Source organism: Bombyx mori, chromosome 26 (genome assembly GCF_030269925.1).
Source record: "Bombyx mori chromosome 26, ASM3026992v2".
In the NCBI taxonomy this organism is placed as follows: Eukaryota; Metazoa; Arthropoda; class Insecta; order Lepidoptera; family Bombycidae; genus Bombyx; species Bombyx mori.
This window is the reverse complement of record NC_085132.1, coordinates 6,181,117-6,208,046: the sequence shown is the minus strand read 5'-3', so window position 1 is coordinate 6,208,046 and position 26,930 is coordinate 6,181,117. Positions and strand designations below refer to the sequence as shown.

The window sequence follows — 26,930 nt, the reverse complement described above, 5'->3', positions numbered from 1 at the left end:
GACGTCCGGTGCATTCGTTGTTGCGATGCACCGGTGTTCGAATCCCGCAGGCGGGTACCAATTTTTCGAATGAAATACGTGCTTAACAAATGTTCACGATTGACTTCCACGGTGAAGGAATAACATCGTGTAATAAAAATCAAACCCGCAAAATTATAATTTGCGTAATCACTGGTGGTAGGACCTATTGTGAGTCCGCACGGGTAGGTACCACCGCCCTGCCTATTTCTGCCGTGAAGCAGTAATGCGTTTCGGTTTGAAGGGTGGGGTAGCCGTTGTAACTATACTGAGACCTTAGAACTTATATCTCAAGGTGGGTGGCGCATTTACGTTGTAGATGTCTATGGGCTCCAGTAACCACTTAACACCAGGTGGGCTGTGAGCTCGTCCACCCATCTAAGCAATAAAAAAAAAGAAAAAAAAAAAAAAGTTTTTTGAGAGACCAGAGATTTTGAAAAACGGATGGAATAATTCGAAAAGCGCTAAAGAAAATAATGATTCCATGAATTCCATAGGCCTCCAAATGCCATCTGTTATGAAAAAAAAAACCGTTGGAAAATACGTATTTGATTTTAAATACAAAAGTAATTTAGACGTGTTTTTTTAATATTTTAGTTAGCGACATCTATTAGCCACTGGCAAAAGTCTCGAGAACTTTGGAAAGTATAGTCATCTAGTGTCGAATAGAGTGAATAAATTAACGCCATCTATATCTAGTGAAACGAAGTATTTTTTTTTATTGCTTAGGTGGGTGGACGAGCTCACAGCCCGTATGCTCGTCTGCTCGTCTGCCTACAAGGGCAATAAAAAAATATATAATTTTCAGTTGAAGTTTTAATAATGAAAAACCAATTTAAAATGAAATTATTTATACCTACATAACACTGTTGCTTACTTCATACATGATCATTTGCTCACCGATGTGATTGAATATTTTTGTAAATCTAATACTATACTTGACCATAAAACCAATGAAACATGAAATTACTTTCTAGTTGTTTCGATAATTCAATCTGGGAACGACAACGACATTTAATATCGATATACCTTCCCTAAATAAAATTAAAAAAGCATGAAAAACATATCTTTAAAATAACAGCAAAAGTTTATTTATACTAAAAATGATTAAATTTTTAAATTTGTGTTTGCCAATTGTTTTACTGAATTACGTAACTATACACATCAGTAAGTTTAATTTACTTTAACATGCATTACGTTGATACATTAGGTAACTAAATGGCCAATAATTAACATTAATCTCATTATTTTTTCTTTATTACCCTGAAGCAATACAGCAAATAATATTTTTTTCTTCAAAATTATTTAATTTAAAGCCAAATAATAAGTTATTAGGTACCTTCGTCTATTTTCTACTTTACGTACATCAATATATCAGGATAAAATTAATTTTATTTTAATGATTTGTATCTATTTAGGTTCGGCAAAAAACATAGAAATCCCACAAACAAGAAGAATTCTGAGAGGCTCTCAAGTCACCGATACAAGGCCTTATATGGTAACATTGACAATAACAATATATACACATTCGGTTTGTTTGTGAAGTGCGTATTTGCAAATATTGTTGACTAGCTGACCCGACAGACTTCGTAGTGCCTCAATCGATATAAATAAAAGACCTAAACTTTTGCATAAAATAACACATCAAAGGAAAAACAAAATTGTTATTTTTATTTAATTCCGAGCATTTTCATATTTATTTAAACCTTTTAAACCTTCTCTGGACTTCCACAAATAATTCAAGACCAAAATCAACCAAATCGGTCGAGCCGTTCTCGAGTTTTAGCGAGACTAACGAACAGCAATTCATTTTTATATATACTAGTGGTCCCGCAGTAGTCGAAATTCGACTATAATTAATTGCAATTGTAAGTTTATGTTTTATGTATTATGTTGTATTATGATTGTATTTTATACTTCTATAATCACAAATTTCGCCAAGACTACACTATAAAAAATATTAACAAAGACAAACAATATTTAATCTATTCTCAATTTGACAACAGACGTCAAGAACAAAAGGTTGACAATAAATAGTATGCATGCGTGTGTGCGTCAAATACATGGTATGTGGTGTGTGTAATGTTTTCTTTATTGATTTAATGAATCTTTTATGCATTATTTAAAAAAAAATTATCATTTTGCACTCCTTCTCTATATTCTCTATAAGTGTGGAAAATTTCATACTCCTCCGTCCGCGCAATTTTCGTAAAAAGGGATACAAAGGTTTTACTTCACGTATTAATATATAGATAGATATAGGATATAGATAATGATTGATGAAACATAATGATGAAAAATTGTGACGAGTAGTAGGTATGATGATTGAATTATTTTGTGCCGTATAAATTTCGATTGGCGATCCTAATGTGTAGCTTAGTTTACTAAGTTTCCCGCCGCATCTTCTTGGTGAGTCGCTATTCCGTTCCGGTGGTATATTCAGCGAAGCACTGCTCTTGCTAGGGTTCGTGTTAGCAACGTCGGCAGGCTTAAGCCCTACTAGTTAAGGTTACGCTGAAATTGTCTCTCAAGACCATCAGCTTAGGTAGGAAAACAAAACTAACAAAATGTATTGTTTCTTTACTGAAATAAATATACTTATATTTATATACTATATTACTATATATACTATATTAAATATACTATATATAATAACTGCTTCACGGCAGAAATAGAAACAGGCTGTTGTTTTTACCATCGCACCGCCCGCCACCGGAGTAGAGTTCATCCATACTACCTGGAGCCACTGCGGTCATCCACAGTGCGTTTCCAGAGATCTTTTTTGCCACGTACCATCCGGCTATGGAATGAGCTCCCCTCCACGGTGTTTCCCGAGCGCTATGACATGTCCTTCTTCAAACGAGGCTTGTGGAGAGTATTAAGCGGTAGGCAGCGGCTTGGCTCTGCCCCTGGCATTGCTGAAGTCCATGGGCGACGGTAACCACTCACCATCAGGTGGGCCGTATGCCCGTCTGCCTACAAAGGCAATAAAAAAAAAAAGAAAAAAAAAAGGGTAGTTTAATACTCAAAGGTCGCTCTGTATATTCTCCATTGAATCGCTTAGCAGTTTTCCATAATGCACACGAAAATAGTTCTGAGTGTGCTTAGTGCGAGTTTTTTTTCTTGATAGCGTAAAAGTTAGCTCATATTTGTATGGAATGAGATCGTTTGCCTACGTTTGCCGCTAGGGGCGCTGTTCCAACTACATACAAAATTGGGTTAACTTTTACGCTATCGAGAGCGTTAAAAAACTCACACTAAGCACACTGATGTTGAATGCATTCAAGCTAAATGAGACGGCGAGTCCTAATGCGGTTGAAGGGCATTCCAGTCTAAATTCGGTCACCGCATTCCAAGGTATACCTGCGTCCGGCTCCTTCGTCAGACCCTCAGACAGATCCTAATTGGCTGTGCGGCGGAGTGATCATCCACGAGCGCTTTATTCTTACTTCGGCCGCATGTATCGAAGATGTTCAACAATTCTACGTTGTCTCCGGAATTCACACGTATGTTTTTGTTGCTTTTCGTACTTTTCTATTGTTGATACGCTTTTATTTGCGTTGCTTCATATGCTATGTTAGTATGTAACGGAATCTTTGAACATGATTTTGAGCCCCTTCAAAACGTCGGATTAACGAAGAAAGTCAAACTTTTCCTCCCGCTGTACAGGGAAGAAAGTGTAACTTTTCCTCCCTGGGTACTGACAAGTGCGCATGCGCGTTAGTGTCTACGTCTGCTCTCACGCACCTAAAATTCTCCACCATTGTTGTGCTCGGGTAATTTGCAATATTGTGTTTAGTGTAAAATTGAAATTAAGAAAAGGCAATAAAATTTAATAGTGAATTATTAAACAAAGATGGGTTCATCAGACAGTTCTTATTTAATTAGTAGTAGTTTATTTAAAAATTAAAAAACAGTTAAATTGTCTACCCCCGGCCAGGGCTTCACTCCTGGACCCCGGCTCGGTACCCACGAACTTTCGGCCTGGTAAGAGAAAATATAGTATGTGCACCGCGGGAAAAAAGTAGGACATCTCATCCCGGGTGTTTGCCAATTTTACACGCGGGAGGAAATGTCCTACTTTTCTCCCTTGGTGCACAATGTACTATTAAACAGCTTGATCCGTTATCCTTACTAGGATAATCAGGATTAGCGATTTTTTGTTTTCCTGAGACCCGGAGTGTCTGCGTCAAGACCAAGAAGTGAAATATTTCATTCCCTTAATGGTATAAATAAAAGTGAATTTCACGAAAGCATGTTAACCTCTTAGATGTTCGTTTTTATAATGTATTGTTTCAGGTTAGTACCGTTTTCAGATAATACCAATGAATGCATCAAAAATGGGGCAAAGAAAGCGGTTTGGAAATGTGTTCCTAAAGGCAAGCATTGATCTTCACATTTTACACTTCCTTGCTTTATTTCCACGTCAATTTTTTATTTACGCAAACTGTAATAGGTAGTGTTATTCAATAGGATACTTATCATTTACTGGTGGTAGGACCTTTTGTGAGTCCGCGCGGGTGGGTACCACCACCCTGCCTATTTCTGCCGTGAAGCAGTAATGCGTTTCGGTTTGAAAGGTCGGGCAGCCGTTGTAACTATACTTGAGACCTTAGAATTTATTGGGTGGCGCATTTACGTTGTGGATGTCTATGGGCTTCAGTAACCACTTAACACCAGGTGGGCTGTGAGCTCGTCCACCCATATAAGCAATAAAAAAAAAATATTATCCCCTATTCTCTCAGACTCGGTGAAGTGACGATCTTTGCAGGGTGACTGTCAAGAGCTGGATAAGAGAATCTGAGGGTCGTGCTCAGTGACGTGCAATTGGAAAAGCCTATGTCCAGCAGTGGAATGCAAGCTGATGATGATGATGGTGATATTATTTCCGACATTTACGAATAATTTATGGTTTACGCGTTCAGAAACAGCTGAGACTGAAAAAATTGAAGATTAAACATTAAAAGTGGTTTTAAGAATTTCGCACAGCATTGTCGCTATATTCATTTGACAATTTTGGGTTAGAGGATCAGGAACTTGACTGAAAAGATCCCTCAGTACTGAAACTGTAAACTAAAGGTTAGACGTAAATTGGCACAGTTTGTAAACCCCAATTGCAGAATGCAACTTTCCATTTACAAGATAATCGGTTAGAGATAATTATACATGGTTGCATTGACTAAGGTTTTTATAGACTTAGTGCATCGTAATTTACGAAGCCTTCGCTTAGGACGTCCATACTGGCTCTTGATCAAACGCTGCCCTAAAAAAGTATTTATAGACTACTAACGCAGAAGCTATGGGACGAGCCTTGAATTATTGCCAAAGTAACCAATTTAAACCCTAAGCATATTATATAAAGGCAGATTTCAAGACTGTTTGTCATCTTTTTTTTTATTGCTTAGATGGGTGGACGAGCTCACAGCCCACCTGGTGTTAAGTGGCCACCCACCCACCTTGAGATGTAAGTTCTAAGGTCTCACGTATAGTTACAACGGCTGCCCCACCCTTCAAACCGAAACGCATTACTGCTTCACGGCTAGAAATAGGCAGGGTGGTGGTACCAGCCCGCGCGGACTCAAAAGAGGTCCTACCACCAGTAAAAATCCAAATTATCATCTCCAAATCAGTTCCATATAATAATGTTTCGTAAACATTGTAGATTATTTCTTTGATGGCAAAGACTTCGACAACATGCGCTGGATGGCAAATGACATCGCCGTTGTCAAAGTTGAAGACGACTTCAACTTCCAGAAGAGAGTGAAAGGTTGCGATTACGTCCCTAAGATGATAGCCTATAATAATCAGAGTGAGGAGTTAGAGAAGCCCGGTACAGTCGCGTCCATAGCCGGTTGGGGATCAACGCAGAAGTTTAGCGATGGTAGGGTACGTAGTATCTTTGAAAAATAATTTCCCGATTTCGTATGACCCGTACACAAAATTAAAGGGTTTTTTGGAGCTGAACGTACTTAAACATATACATCTGAAAATTTTAAGTTCCGTCCGGTCTGCATCATCCAAGATTGCATAGGGATGTATCAAAAGCGAATTAAAAAGACGAATCTGTTTAATGAATGACGATATGAGAGAGAGAGAGAAGTGAGTGAGTGTTGAAATGACGGCTGATAGAAGAGAATGGAAGAGAAAAATTAGCTGTGCCGACCCCACCTAGTGGGATAAGGTGGAGAAAAAAAGAAGAATCTGTTTAATGCGAGCTTTTTAACTTCTTAAATTTTTCTTAAGTTTATATAGGGTTTGAATAGCTTCGTTTGCCGCTAGGGTCGCTGTTCCAATTCCATACAAATTAGAGTTAACTTTTACACGATCGATAATTTAAAAAACCCGCACTAAGCACATAAAAGAATCTCTTCATAGTAAATGTTCTATTTATTGAAGGTCCTTTTGAAATCATTTTTCGACTTCGATTTTTTTCGATCAAAATTAACGATTGGACAAACTTTTAATTTTATCAGATTTTGACAATGATATGGATAATAGAAAGGTAGTGCTTGAAGGTCTGGCCGGAAGATAGCAAATCGTTGCGCCATAGTGAAATAAATTAGTATAATAAAATAATCTCTGGAACTAGAAACTACAAAAAAATATGATACGACAATGATAATGAAACATTTTTTTGTCGCACAACTGTCATTAGTCCGTAACTGGTATTTTTGGAACTAGAAACTACAAAAATTTATGATGCGACAATGATAATGAAGCATTTTGTTTGTCGCACGACTGTCATCAGTAAAATGTATTTTTTTAAATCGCATACTTCTACTGATCTTCTATAGGCAATAGGAAGAACCAATACGAATTCTCCTTCCCTGCTAGAAACAGATGTAGTTTTGATCTCGAAGAAAAACTGCAAGAAGCGCTGGGATCCGCGCTATCATAACGTCATTGAAGAGCATATGATATGTGCGAAAGACAGCTTGGATTCTGAAGCAATGAGCAATATATGTGCTGTAAGTTCTCTTTCTCTATACATAATTTTCCTTCTACTTTACAATTTTGCGGCCCATCTAATATTAAGTGGTCACCATTGGGCATCAGCAAGACCAGGGGCACAGCCAAGTCGTCCTACAAAACCTGCTTATCATTTCGATAGTATACCTTACTGGTAACAAGTTTTTCTTTTGTATTTCATTTATGACTTTTCATAAAATCACTTTTACGGTTTAATTTTTGCTTTTGAATAGTTTAATACAGTTTAAGTTTTCAAGATCGTGGTCGTCCAGATACAGAGAATTGTCGACATAAAATATCAGATACTTCGGATATAATTTAACAATAATAATAAAATAAAAAGACCAAATATTTGAACCTGGCGCACGAGGTGACCGACATGTGGAGGGTGGTATCTACAGAAATAATCCCGGTAGTTGTGTCGGTGAATGGTTTGGTCCCTAAAAGCCTATCAAAACATCTCGAGAGGCTTGGTCTCAACAAAAAGTCGGTGGTGGGCCAAATGCAAAAAGGAGTCTTGCTCGACAATGCCCGTATAGTTCGCCGGTTTCTCTCCCAATAGTCCCTAACGCTCCGGTCGATTGTTGCCCACCTCGCCGGAGTGTGTCCTGCCGTCTTCCCAGGCGTGGCAGTGCTTAATACACATAATAATATTATTGTTCGACACTATGAAGTTGTCGAAACCTAAAGTAGAAAACGCCGATTTTAAAACTATAGGGTAGTATATTTTACTGGTGGTAGGGCGTTCTTTGAGCCCGCAAGTGTAAATACGATCACCTTGGTTTTTTCCTGTCGTGAAGCTGTAATCCCTTTGGGCTTGAAGGGTGGAACAGCCGCTCTCCTATAAAACTGAGAACTCGTGTTTTTTCTGTAAAAGAATGAGTACTGGTGGCTCGAAGTCCATTCCAGTTTCACCAGGACAAGCGGGGGAGTATGCACTCAACCAGGAGGGGAGAATTTGCTAATAGGATGCCATAGAAGACCTAACAGCTCAAGAGCAGCTATTTCGCAAATGTATCTAGTTCCGAATCGGTATCGTGATCCGCTGAGAAGATCCGGCGAGAATCTGAGCAGCTGATGTATGGTTTATAATTCATGTGTCTAGGTGGCTCGCAGCATTTTTTTTTATTGCCCTTGTAGGTAGACGAGCGTATGACCCACCTGATGGTAAGTAGTTACCGTCGCCCATGGACTTCAGCAATGCCAGGAGCAGAGCCAAGCCGCTGCCTACTAAAGTTTACTTAAATTACTAAAGTTACTTTAATTGTGTACCTAATAGTCGTAGTCGTAGTCGAAGTCGACGTGGCCTAAAGGATAAGACGTCCGGTGTATTCGTATCGAGCGATGCACCGGTGTTCGAATCCCACAGGTGGATACCAATTTTTCTATTGAAATATGTACTCAACAAATGTTAACAGTGAAGACTAGATTGGTTTATAGTGCTTAGATGCGTGGACGAGCTAACGGCCCACCTGGTGTTAAGTAGTATCTATAATTTAAATGCCGCCACTCACTTCAAAATATGAGTCCTAAGGTCTCAATTTTTTGAGTGCAACGGCTGCCCCGCACTTCAAACCGTAACGCATTACTGCTTCACGAATACGTTATATGAGTCATCTATTATCAAAGGTGGCAATCTGTGCATTTGGACAAAAAAATGTTATTGATATGTCAATACAGATTGATTTGAATATAATCGTCTCCTTCAAAGAATACGGTTCAAAACCTGCATTAAATAAAGGTTAATACTTAACCTGTTATTTATCTAAGATGTCGATCAGAAGAGTTTTGCGACTGCCAATGGAATACAAAGTCAATAATTCGTTTTTCTGATTTACCAATAATTGTCCAAAAGTCACATTGCCGGCTTTGATAATAGTCGACTCATATAATATAATAATATCTGTAGGAGCATCATGTGAACTGTAAAGAATTAGTATATTCAGACGAAGAAGAAGAGGAAGAAAACGAGAGCCCATCTCGTAGATTAATGGCTGATGCTGACCAATTGGAGGTGCATACCGCGGCTCATTACAACGGCACGCGAAGATCCAAAACGATTTCTGGAGGATTCTGCGAAGTGTGTAACTTTGATATTAAAGGCTCCGTCAAACAGAACGCGTACTTAGCGCGCGTCAGAGCGCTAAACTGACGGCGCGCCATGACTGACGCCGAGATGTCTTGTATTAATATGGTAATATACTGTCAAACACGCAACGCTCTGTCGCGGCGTTAGGACGCTTTGACGTCAGACGTTGTAATTTACAACTTTTATTTTAGCGACCGAGCGATACACATTTAGTATTAAAATACTGGATAATGCCCGAAAAATTGATAGAAATAGTTAGAAAATACCCATGCTTATACAATGCCACATCTGAATCACTCGACATCTTAATACTTTTAAATTTTCAGACAGCTATAGAAAGGCACTATGATTTGGCGGATGTTACGTTGCGTCAAGAAGGGTCAGGCTCATCTAGTCAATTTGTGTGACATGAAAAGAGCGCGACGTTAAAACGCAGCGCTAAGTACGCGTTTTGTTTGACGAAGCCTAAAGGCTATTATCCAGTATTTTAATACACATTCACTCGGACGCTAAAATAAATATTTGTAAAAAATTACAACGCCTGAAGTCAAAGCGTCCTAACGCCGCGACAGAGCGTTGCGTACTTATAACGCTGGGGCTCTGTTTGACGGTACGTTACCATAGTAGTACAACACATCTCGGCGTCATAGCGCGCCGTCAGTTTAGCACTCTGACGCGTTTTGTTTGACGAAGCCTTTAAAGGTTTCGTTTTAAACAACCTATTTCAGATTGGACTATAAATACCAAAGATTTCATCAATAAGCAACACATTGTTTGTGTTTCTAAGCATTTATGTTGCCATAGATGCAAATATATGGAATTTATGGATTACCTACTCATCAAGAAGTAGTTACCGGAACTTCTAAAGATCACAATGTGAATGTCACCTCTTAAATGCTCGTAATCACTATTATCTTCAAAAATGAAAAATTAAATTAGATATGTGCAATTCACACGCGGTAGAAGTGAAACATTCAAAAATGTTGGCTTTAAGATTATGAGAAATTAAGAGGGTACAATTTCGGGAAGAGGATAATTGTAGTGATACAAAGTTTGATAATTATTTTACATTTTATTCGTATATCTATGTATCTATTCAGAACGTATTGAGTACGAATATTAGGTACGAAGCAGTGCATAAAGAGAACTATGAATAATGCATCTTGTACTGCTGTAGGTATAATGCTACTTATCTCATTTTTCCCTCATTAAATCTTATGAATTGATGTGTCTATCTCTTTCGTTTCATCGTCTTTCGAATCACAAAGAGGCTAAAGAAGTTTTCCATTCGACAAAAAATTAAATTTATTATTAATCCCATTATTTGCTACACTAAGACAAGCCTTTGTCACGAGTGATGCGAGATTGAGATAAACTATATATAAATTTTCGTCAACCACTATTGGATTGTTCTATCATCATGAGACTTCGCAGTTGTTGATTGATTCTTCTGACTAACCCAGACAATACGGTCTGGTAATATAAAGCTATATATCTATCTAGATTATTTACCTTCTATGGGCGGTTTGGTCTGGTCTACGGATTTGCAACAAAACGCCTTTCTTCTAACCTTTAATTTTCGTTGTCCATGTTATTGTTTATTGTTTGATCAGAACGACCACGGGGGTCCTCTGGTAGTGGGACAGGGGAAGACCTCTGTGGTAATCGGGGTGATCTCCGCCTGCATGACGAAATACCTCACTAACACTTGCTACGGTCCGTTTCTCTACACCAGCGTCTGGAGGTACAGGCACCTCATTGAATGTTCTATCAATAAAGAAATCGGGTATGTACAATTTTAGCCTTCTTCTTTGTCTCCACTTTATCCCACTAGGTGGGGTCGGCACAGCGAATTTTTCTATTTCATTCTCTTCTATCAGCCGTCATCTCAACTCTCACTCCTTTCTTTCTCATATCGTCATTTACACACTCCATCCGTGTCTTCTTCGGTCAAATTTAACCAAATTTACAATTTAAACCAACTTAAAAAAATATGGATGTTATCATTTCGCTGAATTTTTTGTTTTTTTTTTATATGTTCAGAACTTTTTTCTACGTAAACCGATTTTAATGATGCTTTTATTTGAAATCTGATGCTTCGCAAATGTGGTCCCGTCTGGCCGACATTTTTGAGTTATTCTTAATAAGGCATTTTTAATTGATTTGAAGTCGTCATGGCCTAATTAATGATAAGACTCATTGTGCATTCGTATCTATTGATGCAACTATGCCGGTGTTCGAATCCTCCAGACAGATACAATTTTTTTCTAATGAAATACGTAGCGTAAATGGTGCTTATGCATATTTAAAATGGAAACTTGAAGTGCAAATGTTCAAGATAACTAGACGTCTGTCGGCGCATGTTCTAACTCTCAGTTTTTATAGTACAACAGCTGCCCCACCTTTCAAACCGAAACGGATTACTGTCTCAGGGCAGAAATAGCCAGGGTTAATGTTATGTATATTAATAATGTTACCAATCTGTGTGGGCTCATAAGACTCTACACGCAGACGCAAATTAAAATTTTTGGCGGGTTTGATTTTTATTACACCGATTTACACTTTCATTTTAAACATAATATAATCCGTCAGCGCTTAGTACGTATGTAGGTATGTACGTATGTACTATTATAAAAAAAATATTAACCGCCCGTGGGATTTGAACATCGATACGGTCGCATCGTTCGATACAAGCACTCCGGACGTCTTATCATTGTGGCCATGACGACCTAACCTATTCACCAAACATATAATGTCGCTTTCGTAAATAACAGGAGCACATGTAGGAGACTCTTGAAGTCAACGAACACAAAGATGGTAGAGACGAAATTCGAGTGGAAGCCTGAAAATGGGTATAAAACTTTTGTATTTTTACTCATTTTTCAGTTTTTTTTATTTTTTTATTGTTTAGATGGATGGACGACCGCACAGTCCAACTGATGTTAAATAGTTACTGAAGCCCATATAAATCTACAACGTAAATGCGCCACCCACCTTGATATGTGAGTTCTAAGGTCTCAGTATAGTTACAACGGCTGCCCCACCATTCAAACCGAAACGCGTTGCTGCTTCACGGCAGTCATAGGCAGGGTGGTCGCACCTACCCGTGCGGACTCACAAGAGGTCCTACCACCAGTAAAAAACCTATATGGTTTCAGTGATTCCTACCGACATGAAGGCCATTCTCCTCAAATTGGATTATATTTGACTTAATGGTCTTACCATATCACTTGCTGACACAAATTAGTAGGGTTAATGTATGTATTAATCAATACTCCTACCTACCTTCTAATTCCTACCCATTATTCCCTCTCTAAAATACTGATGACGAGTATGCATAATAAGTATGACCGATCTCCCTATTTCTGCCGCGAAATTACGGAGCTCTGAATATTATCGTGCTCATATCGAAGAAGTTATTAGCGCGGTTTTTATCAAATATATTTCTTTTGAAACCTACAGCAGCAATCCTGCTTTATATAGTAAGATTGATTGATCTTATGTCTCTGTCTGTGGACATCAGCTATCGTTAACATAATATCAAGATAGACGGCCAGTTCTTTGCCCGTTATAAAAAAAAAAAAAATTACAGTTTTATTTACATGTACTAAACATATTTTTTTTCAGACAATTTAGAAGCAACGAAAGCCAAGTAGTACAACCAAAATCGGATTCAATAGTTCGATTGAAATCAGCTGGCAGTTGGTATCTTTTTAAATGACATCTTCTATTTCGCAATGTTCAAATGCTTGCTAGATGTATAAGCATAATATGATACAGGTAAACACGTACAGTACCCGAAGATAAATATTACACGACTAGCTTTTGCCCGCGACTTTGTCCGCGTGGAATAGATACTTTAAGCATAACGCTAAATTTTACCCGCCTCCGTAAATGATTACGTGTAGAAAGTGAAAATATTTTTGAATAATAGAATTTTAAAGAGTTATTTAAGATACCAAAATCACGCTTTTTAACCGATTTCAAAAGAGACTCTCATACATTAGACAGATACACAGAGAAGACTCTCAAACATTACTTTAGTGAAACTTTAACTGTTCCCGCAGCGCACGCAGTGAAAGCTCTCAAAAGGGATTAAAACCCCGATTTTGAAACATTCTTTATTGGTGCTCCATTTGCGTGTTGTTATATAGCCTTCCTCGATAAATGAGCTATCTAACACCGAAAGAATTTTTCAAATCGGACCAGTAGTTCCTGAGATTAGCGCGTTCAAACAAACAAACTCTTCAGCTTTATAATATTAGTATAGATTGGCTAATTATCACTTGATTTGATGATTATCGCACTTGAACGACTACCAAACGTTACATAGATAGTATGCGATAGAGACAGCGCTCTACGAAGCCGAAATTAGTCGATTGTCTCTTTCCAAAAGTCGATGTGCAATATTTAACGCCGGGTACTGTATAGGAACAATCCTGCGTATTTCTGCTACGAAGAAGTTCTAATTTGAAAGCTAGCACAGGATAGCCTGTATATAAGTTCAGGGAAGTCGTCGTGGTGTAGCCCACTGAGTTTCTCGCCGGATCTTCTCAGTGGGTCGCGTTTCCGATGCCGTGGTAGATTCTGCGAAGCACGACTCTTGCTAGGGCTCTTGTTAGCAACGTCATCAGGATTGAGCCCCGTGAACTCACCTACTAGTTAAGGCTACGCTGATATAGCCTCTCAAGGATCTCAGTTTATGTAGAAAAAAAAAGTGGTCCAAAAGACGCGAACTTTTTTTCCTACCCGCCTATGCCTATTTGACCTCAAAAATACAATGGGGACTTTGATCTCGTGTCCTAAAGAGGACCGTCGTTGTAATTATGTGAAATACACTAGTCCCTTACTTGAGATCATATAATCCGGAGTCGTTTGACGCACATTTAACTAAAAATAAAAACTTTTACAATTCCAGAAAAGTCAAAATCGAAACGCAATCGAGAAAAAATTTTAAGTCTATGAAAATTTCTGATCCATTTTCTTGGTAGTCAAATTAAAGAATATAATTAATAAAACATTTCAAAGTTACGTGTTTTTTTTTATTGTAGATTTAATCGGTCATTTGCAGGTGTGATCCTTTTCATTTCCTACCGCCCGATCAGTCTCCTCTCAGTGCTAGTGCAAAGTATACGAGCGACTATTACGCAAACGCCTCTAGGACTTCATCGCCTCGAAAAGCGTCCTGTGTGCTTAGTGCGAGTTTTTTAACGTTCTCGATAGCGTAAAAGTTAAGCCAATTTTGTATGCAGTTGGAACAGCGATCCTAGCGGCAAACGTAGGCAGACGATCCCATTCCATACAAATATGAGCTAACTTTTACGCTATCGAGAAAGTTAAAAAACTCGCACTAAGCACACTGATCGACGAACAATTCGGATTCCGCGCGAATTCCTACCCGGTAGATTCTACCCCATGATCTGCAAGCGAAGTAAATTGTCCCTTCATAACAAGGTGACACTCTACAAAACTTGCATACGTCTGACCTATGCAAGTGTAGTGTTCGCTCACGCGGCCCGTACACACGTTAACTCCCTCCAGGTCATCCAATCCCGTTTCTGCAGGATAGCCGTCAGAGCACCGTGGTATATGAGGAATGTAGATCTTCACGACGACTTAAATTTAGTACCGATACGTAAGTATCTTAACGAAGCGTAAGAGCGCTACTTCGACAAAGCGGCGCGACACGAAAACCTTCTTATCGTGGCCGCCGCTAATTACTTATCCGACTGCGACGGAGCAACGCAAAGTCACCGTCGCCGGAAACATGTTTTGTCGGATCCCCCGGATCTCTCTCTGTGCTTTTAGGATTCTTAAGCACCGGTCACTTTCCTCGTCGAACTCGTCGATTATGCTGAAGAGTTCGACTAGTGAACTAACCCATAGACACAGCCCACTCAGTCTCTCGACGGATCTTCTCAGTAGGTCTCGATTCCGATCCCGTGGTAGATTCTGTGAGGCACTGCTCTTGCTAGGGTTAGTGTTAGAAAATTCTCTCAGGTTGAGCCCGTGAGCTCACCTACTTGTCCGGACGTAGCTAGCGTAGGAATAGTCTCTTAGGCTACCGGCGAATAAGTAGGGGAAAAAACGAGAGTCCGAATCATTTGGGCTATAATAATAATATGTAGTAATAGTTACAATTCTGACAGCAATGCAACCCTTAAAAAAGTTAATATTGTTCAGGCTTCCTCTAAATCCTTCTGAAACTATTATTATAATTTCATTATTAAATAAACTAAATTTCTTTTAACCTAAAGAAACATTTCAATTGATACTTATTTCTAAAATCGTTTTAATACATAACGTGCTATGACGGAGAACCTATAAATTTCTATTTTAAATTCTATTTCTACTTTAGACCGTGAAATTGGATTCTCCGGTGTTTTAAAAAGTCTCTTTTATTTTCAACCAATAAACCAACATGAGAATTGTGTTACTTTCGTATATTTTTAGTTTAATTTCGACACATTGTTCTAGTGAGTTAAATGTTTCGCACATATTATAAATAACTGAAATGAGAAATGAATGGTTTCTAAAAACAAATTAACATATTGTGATCCATGGCCTCCAGTGTTTCGATAGTAATAGCAAGCAATGGACATCAAAGCGTGAATACCCACATATCACATTAGTTCGAAGTCTGAATTGTATTTGTATAAAAGTTTTCCGGCCATTTAAAGCCGACCACCGATTCAACTCATCGTGGCCTATAGGTTAAGACGTCTGGTGCATTCGTATTTAGCGATGCACCGGTGATCGCATCCCGCAGGGAGGTTCCGATTTTCTAATGAATTGTACTTAGCAAACGCTCACGATTGACTTCCACGATGAAGGAAGGAATAACATCGTGTAATAAAAATCAAACCCGCAAAATTATAATTTTCGTAATTACTGATGGTAGGAGGTCTTGTGAGTCCGCACGGGTAGGTACCACCACTCTGCCCATTTCTGCCGTGAAGCAGTAATCGTTTCAGCTTAAAAGATGGAGCAGCCGTTGTACTATACTGAGATCTTAGAACTCATATCTCAAGTTGGGTGTCGGCATTTACGTTGTAGACGTCTATGCGCTGCCAGGTGGACTGTGACCTCGTTCACCCATTTAATCAAAAGCAATCTCCAATAAAAACTAATCGCAGTTCGCTTCCAGTGATAGAAGCGTTTTATGTGTCTACGTCGGTTCCTGGAAACGTAGCGGATATACTAAAAGGTGTAAACGATACAGATGTTAAGTTACATTTAAACGAATCAAGGAGGATAATTGAAGGACACGAAGTCAGGACTGAAATGCCTTATATGGTAAGAAACACAATTTTAAAGTTATAGTCACATAAAACCGTGACTGAATCGGCAGACAATATGCTCCATCACTAATAGAAATATAATTTCATACAACATCTCTTAACTGTTTTACAGCTAATGGGACGTCTTGTGAGTCCACACGGGTAGGTACCACCTCTCTACCTAGGGGTGGTGCAGCCGTGGTACTGTAAAAATTGAGACCTAAGAACTCATGTCTCAAAGTGGGTGGCGGCATTTACGTTGTATATGTCTATGGGCTCCGGTAATCACTTAACACCAGGATCCCTGAGCTCGTCCACCCATATCTATACATATAAATAAAATTGGAGTGTCTTTTTGTAATATTGAAATAACCGCTTTTTACTACATGCATATGAATATAAATATATACGGTACATACACCAAAATAACATTTTTTACAAATTTTTTCTGTGTCTGTCTGTCTGTTTGTTCCGCCTAATCTCTGGAACGGCTGGACCGATTTTGACGGGACTAAACTGCCAGGTAGCTGATGATATAAGGAGTAACTTAGGCTAGTCTAACTTTTTTTAGACTAGCTTGGCCACGCGGCGTTACCCGCGGTACGACAATAATTGCTATTAGAGTGCGCAAGATTAAGCCGCGAAAGGAATTTTAATTATACCTTCTTATTTATTTACATAATATGTCAATCGCCCTGTAGGTGTACCTGAAACTTCCATCCAATAATCCAAAATATAAGGACTACCGCCGATGGATCTGTGGTGGCGTCATTATTCACGAGGAATACATTCTGACGTCAGCGGCGTGTATCGAAGACGCTAAGTACTTCTATGTCGTATCTGGCACTTACAAGTATGTAAACAGGTGTTTTCCTTCCTATTCGTACACCCTTGTGTATGTGTCACAGTGGTCGTGGTCATGCATCAGTCGGATCCTGCGATACCGTTACTGTCGCGATGCGACGCCATGTGGCACGATGTTTCGCAGAGTGAGAGCAATCATTTATGTTGGAGTGAGTCACAGATTTTATGAGGTCGGTCTCTCGTGTTGGAGATCGTCCCTTGCACCACAAATCACTCAATGGAGACCTCATTAAACGTGTGTTAGATAAACGCTATTTGGAATTCTGATCAAGTTCGTGGATTTTGGTTGTACAGTGATCCCCCACTGTGAGATATGAGGTTCATATCTCATATATGCTGTGTAAGGGCGATACCACAGCTTATATCAAAACGCATAGCTGTTTTCTGACAGAAATAAGCTAGGATCTATCCATGTGAGCATCACGTAACCTACAATCTATCTAAGTGTTCCACCTATCCAAAGAACCAAGAAGTTTCCGGTAATACTTACCCTAAAAAAACATTCTGCCTCCTAAAACAAGATTTCCGTGTTTCAACTTCGTATGAAATTCAGCAAAAAAAAGTATTTCCGTCATCAGACTTACATTTTCGATCGATTTTGAAATAAAAAAAAGGCTCAATTCGGTTCGGATTTGTTTTTCAGACACGACGAGAGAGACGACCGATTCAATAACCCGTGTATAAAGAACGGTGCTAAAAAGGCAATTTGGAAATGTATACCAAGGAGTAAGGCTAAGTCCCACATATAAATTATTATTAGTATTTTTATTTCCTATGATGTTGATGGACAGCAAGCAACTTAGGCTGCCTCTCCACCGGAGCGGAACAAGGCAGTGGAGCGGAGAAACGCAGAGATTTTTTAAACAATAAGATTGCACAAGATTTCCGCTCCTCTATAATGGACAGGGAGTTGCGAACTAGTTTAAAAATTCATACAAAACCGGTAAGCGGCTATCAAAATCCGTGACTGTCTCTAAAGCCACAGAGGGACCAGCCCAAAATCTCTGCTGTGGTGATAAATTGGCGAATAGAAGAAAACCAGACTAGTTTGGACCAAGGTTAATGAAATTTTCATATCGAAGGGTGAAAGGTGATTTAAGCGAAATTTTTGACAATTTTACAGGAGAACCATTTAAAGTTTAAAATTTGGAAAAAATATCATGACAAAAAACTTCTTCAACTATTTCAATTGGGTAAAAATAATTGAAGTCCAATAAAAAGCATCGAACTGTTGCTGTTAATACCAAATAAAAAACGCACCTTTCATTACAAAGATAAATGTCGGGTATTTAGCGAAAGGTCGTTTAAACTTTTAACCTTTCATCCCTCGATATTATCTGATTGTTTGTTTTCCAATAAGGGAAATACAAATGCTGTTGACAGAATCATAAATGGTTTTTCGCGTGTGCACTCTCTCATTGAAAATGACGCTATTTAAAATAATACACTGGTATTACAGCTAAATAAATTACGAATAAAAGCATATCTACATGAACAAAAGAAATATAATCAAAAACGAATGCTATTATAATAAAAAAGGAATATTTGACATCCAAATTAACTTAATTATGTAATAGAAGACAAACAAATAACAACTGTAATATCCATCTATAATAATATTTCCTTTACTACTACAATTACATTTAGCCATACATAGACTATCGGCCCGTGAAATCCTACATTACTAGTTGCAGAAGCCATGAAATACGATAATACTAACAATAAAACTGAAGCATATTTGTTTAGATTACGTATTCGACGGTCACGAAAACGATAACATAAGATGGATGAACAATGACATTGCCATTGTCAAAGTTGACGAAGAATTCGACTTCACTCGACGAGTTAGGGGTTGTGATTTTATACCAAAGCCCGTCGCTTACAATAATTATAGTACCAATCTTGAAGAGCCAGGCGTTCGGGCCAATATCGCCGGCTGGGGTACCACCAAGCATTATGACGGTGTAAGTGAGTTTTATTTGATCTGTCGCATAATAGCTTTGAATATCACCTCGTATTTTCAATAAGAGCCTTTCTCACAATTTTTGATGTGAAACATCTATAGCCGCACGTAAAACCGATTTCTGGCGTGGCGACGCATGCCGTGGCGACGGGTCGCCATGCGCAATCGACTGTGCGATTCTCTCCCACTCGATCCGGCGTTAAGCCATCTCTCTCGCTACATTGAGCTCGGATACCTACAGTGTATTATACTCCGTAGTGTATACAGTGTTGTTTACTACAGTACACATAACCTGTGTTTTACTTGAAAACAAATTATTCTTTCGTAATATTTTATTTTATCAATAAGACATATTTAGTTCCTATCACAATCTGTTCTTTTCTGCATATTACTTTTACAAAATAATGTCGATGTTTCACATCTGCCAGGCGTCCCGGGACGGCTCACATTTTTTTTTAAAATTAAATTAAATCAATTTACTAACATATAACAATAGTGTAGCGGCAATAGATATGCCACACTTGATATTGCTATTAATATTTGTGGACTTGAGATTTCTGTGAAATTAGAATATGCGTATTTTTCGAAAAACCAGTTAGCATGTGTAATTCTGAATTAGTAATCGTAAAATTTTATAAGATAGTGGGGTCAGGGAATAAAATTCTTAATCAATTGCAACCGCCCACGTTTCTTGAGTCACACACAGCTCGTCCGGTCACCGTTCTCGTCGAACCGGGCGAAAGGCTCGAAGAGTAAATTAACCTCAGACACAGCCCACCGAGTTTCTCGCCGGATCTTCTCGGTGGGTCGCATTTCCGATCCGGTGGTACATGTTACGAAGCACGGCTATTGCTAGGGTTCGTGTTAGCAACGTCATCAGGTTTGAGCCCGTGAGCTCACCTACTAGTCAAGGCGACACTGATATAGCCTCTCAAGGCTATCAGCTTAGGTAGGGAAAAAAAACTCAGCTCGATTCTAATTGGTGGAGAAAATTCACACAATAATACCAATATAATAATTCCAATAACAAAATACAGATACAATGATTTCAAGGACCGACATCCTATGCATGGCAGATGCGTGAACCAATAGTTTATTTCGAAATATAACGTTCTAAGCTGTGTAGGTACCTCCGGATTGCTGATATCCACGAGTGATGGCGACCACTCTCCATTTGCTGGGATGTTTGGTTATCTGTCTTCGAATGAATTAAAAGCCCAATTAGTACTATTGTTCTGGTTTTAATTGATTATTTAACAGACAAAGTATTGTTTATTTTAACATTTTTTTTATGAAATCAAAAGAGTATCGAAAAATTACTTAATTTATTAATTTATAAATTATATAATTAATGTAATTAATAAATAATTATTTAATTTAATAAATATTAATTTATTTAATAACTAATTAATAATTAATTAATTAATTTACTGGTGGTAGGACCTCTTGTGAGTCCGCGCGGGTAGGTACCACCACTCTGCCTATTTCTGCCGTGAAGCAGTAATGTGCTTCGGCTTGAAGGGTAGGGCTGCCATTGTAACTATACTTGAGACCTTAGAACTTATATCTCAAGGTGGGTGGCGCATCTACTTTGTAGATGTCTATGGGCTCCAGTAACCACTTAACACGAGGTGGGCTGTGAGCTCGTCCAGACATCCCAATAAATAAATAAAAGACGTGTGGCACTCGGGGACTGCCGCGGTAAAGCTATTGCAAAGTATTCTTTATCAACTTATGCAATTACAATTAGACAATAATAATTTAATATTAAAACAATAATAAAAATAAGACCACGCTATACATATAAACATTAACAAAAGCAAAACATTAACTGTCCCCTTCACACTCATAAGCTAGACCGCGTGAGAGAGAGATCGGATCGGATCGTTTGGAGCCTCTGGGTCTGCGGAGGGACTTCGGTTCCCTCTGTATTTTGTACCGTATGTTCCATGGGGAGTGCTCTGAGGAATTGTTCGAGATGATACCAGCATCTCGTTTTTACCATCGCACCGCCCGCCACCGGAGTAGAGTTCATCCATACTACCTGGAGCCACTGCGATCATCCACAGTGCGTTTCCAGAGGTCTTTTTTGCCACGTACCATCCGGCTATGGAATGAGCTCCCCTCCACGGTGTTTCCCGAGCGCTATGACATGTCCTTCTTCAAACGAGGCTTGTGGAGAGTATTAAGCGGTAGGCAGCGGCTTGGCTCTGCCCCTGGCATTGCTGAAGTCCATGGGCGACGGTAACCACTCACCATCAGGTGGGCCGTATGCCCGTCTGCCTACAAAGGCAATAAAAAAAAAAAAAAAAAAAAAAAAAAAAAAAAAAAAAAAAAAAAAAAAAAAAAAAAAAAAAAAAAAAAAAAAAAAAAAAAAAAGATGGGCAGACTTTTCATGATCCTCGTGCAGTGCGACGTCACGCCGCGCGCTTATTCACAAACACTACACCAGCGCAACGTGTGAATGTGTTGAACGCGAGCTATATAGTAGGCGTAGTGGGGGTGTCAGGTTATTTCCGTTACGAAATTTCTTGATTCAGTCGCCGCGCTCAAGGCCCGCGATAGAAGCTATGCAATACCTTAAAAATTCCAAAAAAAAATACCATAGCAAAAAGCAAAATTCATTCAAGCCTTACGCGTTATTATGTTTAAAATGCTATGCTGTTATTAAAATCTTTTAGTCCGAAGGCGGGAAACCGACTCAAAACTTGCTTCAAAGCGAAGTGGAGATAATAAATAAGGACCGATGCAAAAGAAGATGGGGCAAACGTTACTACAATATCATCGATAACTACATGATCTGTTCTAAAGACAACGCGCCGGTGCTGAACGAAGTGTGTCGGGTAAAAGTGATCCTTTGGAATAAACAATCAAGCGATAAATAGTAGCCGTACTGATTATTGATACTATTGATCTTCTGGAATCTTACGTACGAAAGTCGAAAGATTTCTTCAGAGGTCTCAGTCAAGAGTCAAACCGGTAGTGTTTGCAACTATTATAGAATTGTTAATCTATTTACTACAGACTGATTATTCAATCACCAGATCAATGTTATCCATCAAGTCAATAATATAACTTGACTGAAGGCGATTGCATGCAGCAGAGATGCGAATGTTGCGATGGATGTGTGGAGTAACGAGAATGGATAGAATACGGAATGAATATGTTAGAGGAAGTCTGAAAGTGGCATCTGTGACAGAGAAGCTGAGAAGTGCGCGTTTGGGATGGTATGGACATGTGATGAGACGAAATGAAAATGAGGTTGGTAAGAGAATGTTAACTATGAATGTGGAAGGATATAGAGGAAGAGGTAGACCTAAGAAGAAATGGATGGATTGCGTGAAAGACGATATCTGTAAAAGGGGAGTGATCGAAGAAATAGTATATGATAGAAGAGTATGGAAGAACATGTTGCGCCGACCCCAAGTGACTGGGAGAAGGGCAGGATAATGATGATGACTGAATATAAAAGCGAATAAATTGTCGATGCCGAATTTTATGTATCTGAATATGGTGTTTTTTTCTTAATTTACAACAATAAGTTATGATGGTTGTGTATTGTGAGTCGTTATTGTCTTCCCTAAACTAACGAAAATATTCTATGCGACAAAAAAGTTAGTTGGTTCAGTCATTTCAGCTTAAATAATAAACAGATTAGAGAGAGCTCATTATTGTTCAATTACAAATCGCCTTAAAAAATTAAGAATGCTTTTATTTTGAAGTTAAAGAAAGAAGCTGAAATTTAATTTATTTGAACGTATGCAGATCGTTATGCTGCCTACTATTAAGTTCGATTCGCAATTAAATCTCACTTAATGAAAACAATAACAAATTTGCAGGAGAAGTACGTGGATTGTACTGATATAGATTATTCGGACGAGGTTGACGGAACAAGACGTGTAATAAGTCCAGAGAAATTAGAGCTACATTCTGCTCATCACAATGTATCGGGGAGGAGAAACGTAGACAGCGGTGGATTCTGTGAGGTACGAATCTATATCAATTGGGCGGCTACAAAATTCGAAGAGTTGTTCAATCCAATTCTAATACCACTGTGTAATCTAACGCAATATCTTCAGTTTCAGCAAGTTCCCATAAACAAATACCCGATTTTTTTTAAGTTTTTTAATCATATACTTTTGTTATTCCCCAGTCAGTTAAAATTGTTCTTGCTTTCAGGGTATATCTTGATTAAGAGTAGAGTTTTTTTTGGAGACGATATTCGCCATGACCACGAAAGCTGGTATTAAATGTCGAAAGCAATCTATTACACTAATGTATAAATCTACAGTGATTTTTACGGATGTTCCGTTATAACTACTGAACCATGCATCCGATTGACTTGGAACTTGGTATCCAAGTAGAGAATACATGTACTTAATGGATAGGATAACATTTATATGAGTGTTGGACTCCCGAATAATAATGACATTAAATAATAATGTTAATTTTAAATGCCCAGCGAAGCGGGCGAGTACGGCTAGTATAATATAAAACGGGAGATTAAACCGTAAAAGTGCTTCTAGTTATGTCTAGGACTCTCAAAATACCAAAGAAAATACTGCAGGATCAATGTTGTTTTGGAAAAATATTTTTCCTATGTAATCTTTACTGTGTTTTTTTAAGGATTGATTAACTACAATAAGATGGACATAGCTATTTCCTGTGATCGATTTGATGACAATAATATCGGTTAACAGGTCATATTTATTGCCAAGTAGAATCAGAGTTTGTTAGCGAGCATTTTGCCATTCAAATTCAGCTAATTGCTTTGTGCCCAAAAATGTTTCTCCTGTAAGAACTGCAGGACCTAGAATCCGAAATCCAAACGTGTTCTTATCATTTTCTCGAAAGTCAATGGTACAGTCTAGTATAGTAGTCTTAAGAATATCTGGCCATTGGACATCAATTGCCATTGGAGTACTAAATGTAAATGTTGAACTGTTTCTAGAACGACCACGGTGGTCCCTTGACATATGGGACAGGAGTGAACTCGGTTGTCATTGGTATAATCTCCGCCTGCCTCGTCAAACAGAGATCCAATACATGCTATGGCCCCTTTTTATATACCAGTGTTTATAAGAACAGAGTTCTCATCAGTTGCGCTATATACAAGGATTCCGCGTGAGTTGCATTCATATAATACAAAAAAATTCAATTAATTATTCAAAATAATATCTAAAGAGTACATTGCAACTTTAGTATCACTTCCCACAACCTACTGAGTTTCTCGCCGGACTTTCTCAGTAGGTTGCGATTTCGATCCGGTGATTGATTCTGTGAAACACTGATCTATCTAATAACACTAGACGCCTTAAACACGTCATTACGGATCCTCCCGTTCCACTAAGGGTGTTTTTAGGTACCTCAAGCACCGGTAATGTCCTCGTCGAACCCGCCGCTTGCGACGAAGGGCTCAAGTTGTAAATTAACCCATAGACGCAGTCCACTGAGTTTCTCCCCGGATTTTCTCAGTGGGTCGCGTTTCCGATCCGGTGGTAGATTCTGCGAAGCACTGCCCTTACTAGGGCCAGTGTTAGCAACCCTCTGGTTTGAGCCCCGCGAGCTCACCTACACGTCAAGGAGAAACTGACTCTCAAGGCTATCAGGATAGGTAGAAAAAAAAACAAAAAAATGGTAGCACTAGTACTATCATGAGATAGGCCCAAGGTCAGGAGATATATTATTTACTAGCTATTGATGCACTTTAATGTTGTCAATGATATAAAATGTAATAAATAAAATGAATCCAACTGTTCAGGTATCAGTGATTTTTCTTAAATTTCGAGCAAAAGACGAAAACTATTTATTAAAATGACTAGATTCAATGTTGACTGTTGTTTGAATAGAGACATTAGTACTTTTACCTTGAGCCGTGTATTCGAATCATTATTAATTTGCGACTTCTTCGATCCGACATTAGAAATTCAGGCAATGATTATTTATTTTCCGAGATATTTCATATTCCATTTCAGATCGGGTTGCCAAAAACTATTCAGATCCAGCGAAACTCACCTGGAGGTCAACATAAGTTGGGCAGATCATCCTGATGGGTAATTGGGAATCAAAATATTTATAGTTTTTATCATTAGTCCTAATTATAAATGAACTTCTAAAATTTCTATAACTTTAAGAGCTAGTCCATTTTAAGTATATTTTTCAGACCTGCAAAAAATGAAATTGCAAATATGCGAAGAAAAGATGACAAGGAAAAATTGCAGAATAGAGCCGCGACAATTCGTGGCGATGTCATCAGTACAAACATTACAGAAGACAATATAAAACCACGTGAAGGAATTATTGTTAGAGCATTTAATGTAACTAAATCGCCTTCTACATTGAACACGACTATTGAAATAAAACAATCTTAATGAAAATACCTTTGTTGTATAATATTTTAAACCCTCTTATTAATTTTAGGTATACACCGATGACAAAGAAATAAAGTATCACAGAATATTTATGGAAACCATTTTATTCCTCTATGATTCAAAAGAATATTTTTTGCATAGCGTAGACCCGAAAAGTAATATCGTTTTTTTAATCATTTTTTTATTGCTTACATGGGTGGACGAGCTCACAGCCCACTTGGTGTTAAGTAGTTACTGGAACCCACAGACATCTATGACGTAAATGCGCCACCCGCCTTGAGATATAAGTTCTAAGGTCTCAGTATTGTTACAACGGCTGCCCTACCCTTCAAGCCGAAACGCATTACTGCTTCACGGCAGAAATAGGCAGGCCGGTGGTACCTACCCGTGCGGACTCACAAGACGTCCTACCACCAGTAATACGTTATCTTTACATGATTAAAGTTTAACAGTGGTTGGAGTAATTTACACGTGAACTTGCCTAGCTTATGCTATTTTACATGTAACTAATGTATCATACTGAATATTTAGAGTTTTGGGGGTTAATTTTAAACCGCTTCAGAATAAAATAAAGGCTTAGAATAGGGTTAAATGTCATATGTATATAGCATAGTCCACCCTTCAATAAGATACCTGAATTGGTCGAATGACAACCTTCGTTTGAAATATTAAGTTTAATTCGAATCTTAAGCTTTAACTGTACTAAATTGATTATAGCTTCGCTAAAGACGTTGAGGCGACAATACTAAGCCTAGTGGGCCTAATAATAGTACCTTATATCATTAAATTGAATATTCTTGGAATTGTGGGCGTCATGTTTCTTGATACTTTACTCTTAACAAGCACTAATTGATTACAGTGAATCAATTAGAGAAAATATACAATTCAGAGTTTTAAATATGAGCTTTCATATACAAAACATTCAAAGAACCTTATTTTGGTCACGAAACACAAAATAGAAAATATCAATATCAACTCGGGATTTGTATTCACGGAGATCAAGTCACTGAAGGCAGACCTTATAATAATATGGTAAGATCGGAACGTTTTCCGTAATGGTAGATAGCCTATGTGTGTGTGCGCCGGGCCTCGGTTCGCAAACTGTGGAAAACATCTGTCAAAATGAGCAAGAATTCCACATGACCACGACTGCTCTGCTCACGTCCTTACGGATCCATCAGATCCAATAACCTTTGCATTAGATGCCTTCAGCTCTAATACTAGGAGCAGGCTTAGGGACCCCGGTAATCGTACTCGTCGAACTCGACAAAGAGGTCGACGTGCAACCTAACCCATGCATCAGCCCGCTGAGTTTCTCGCCGGATCTTCTCAGCGGGTCGCGATTCCGATCCGGTAGTAGATTCATTCGCGAAGCA

At 38.5% G+C, this 26,930-nt stretch overlaps 2 protein-coding genes across 2 annotated transcripts; both read left to right on the top strand.

Moving 5' to 3' along the window:
* The first annotated feature begins 991 nt into the window (after positions 1 to 991).
* LOC101743762 (granzyme B(G,H)) lies at positions 992 to 14,107 on the top strand. Its single transcript, XM_062676256.1, has 11 exons — positions 992 to 1,185; positions 1,437 to 1,516; positions 3,376 to 3,524; positions 4,318 to 4,397; positions 5,681 to 5,904; positions 6,813 to 6,986; positions 8,897 to 9,067; positions 10,690 to 10,862; positions 11,851 to 11,928; positions 12,704 to 12,777; positions 13,995 to 14,107. Exons 1-11 carry the CDS (start codon positions 1,122 to 1,124, stop codon positions 14,039 to 14,041), a joined length of 1,314 nt encoding a protein of 437 aa, XP_062532240.1. The 5' UTR covers positions 992 to 1,121; the 3' UTR covers positions 14,042 to 14,107.
* Positions 14,108 to 15,353: 1,246 nt separating this feature from the next.
* LOC101743618 (uncharacterized) lies at positions 15,354 to 25,562 on the top strand. Its single transcript, XM_038020695.2, has 10 exons — positions 15,354 to 15,552; positions 16,224 to 16,372; positions 17,058 to 17,209; positions 17,864 to 17,946; positions 18,967 to 19,184; positions 21,865 to 22,026; positions 23,023 to 23,169; positions 24,135 to 24,307; positions 25,159 to 25,236; positions 25,347 to 25,562. Exons 1-10 carry the CDS (start codon positions 15,498 to 15,500, stop codon positions 25,552 to 25,554), a joined length of 1,425 nt encoding a protein of 474 aa, XP_037876623.1. The 5' UTR covers positions 15,354 to 15,497; the 3' UTR covers positions 25,555 to 25,562.
* The last annotated feature ends 1,368 nt before the right edge of the window (positions 25,563 to 26,930 follow it).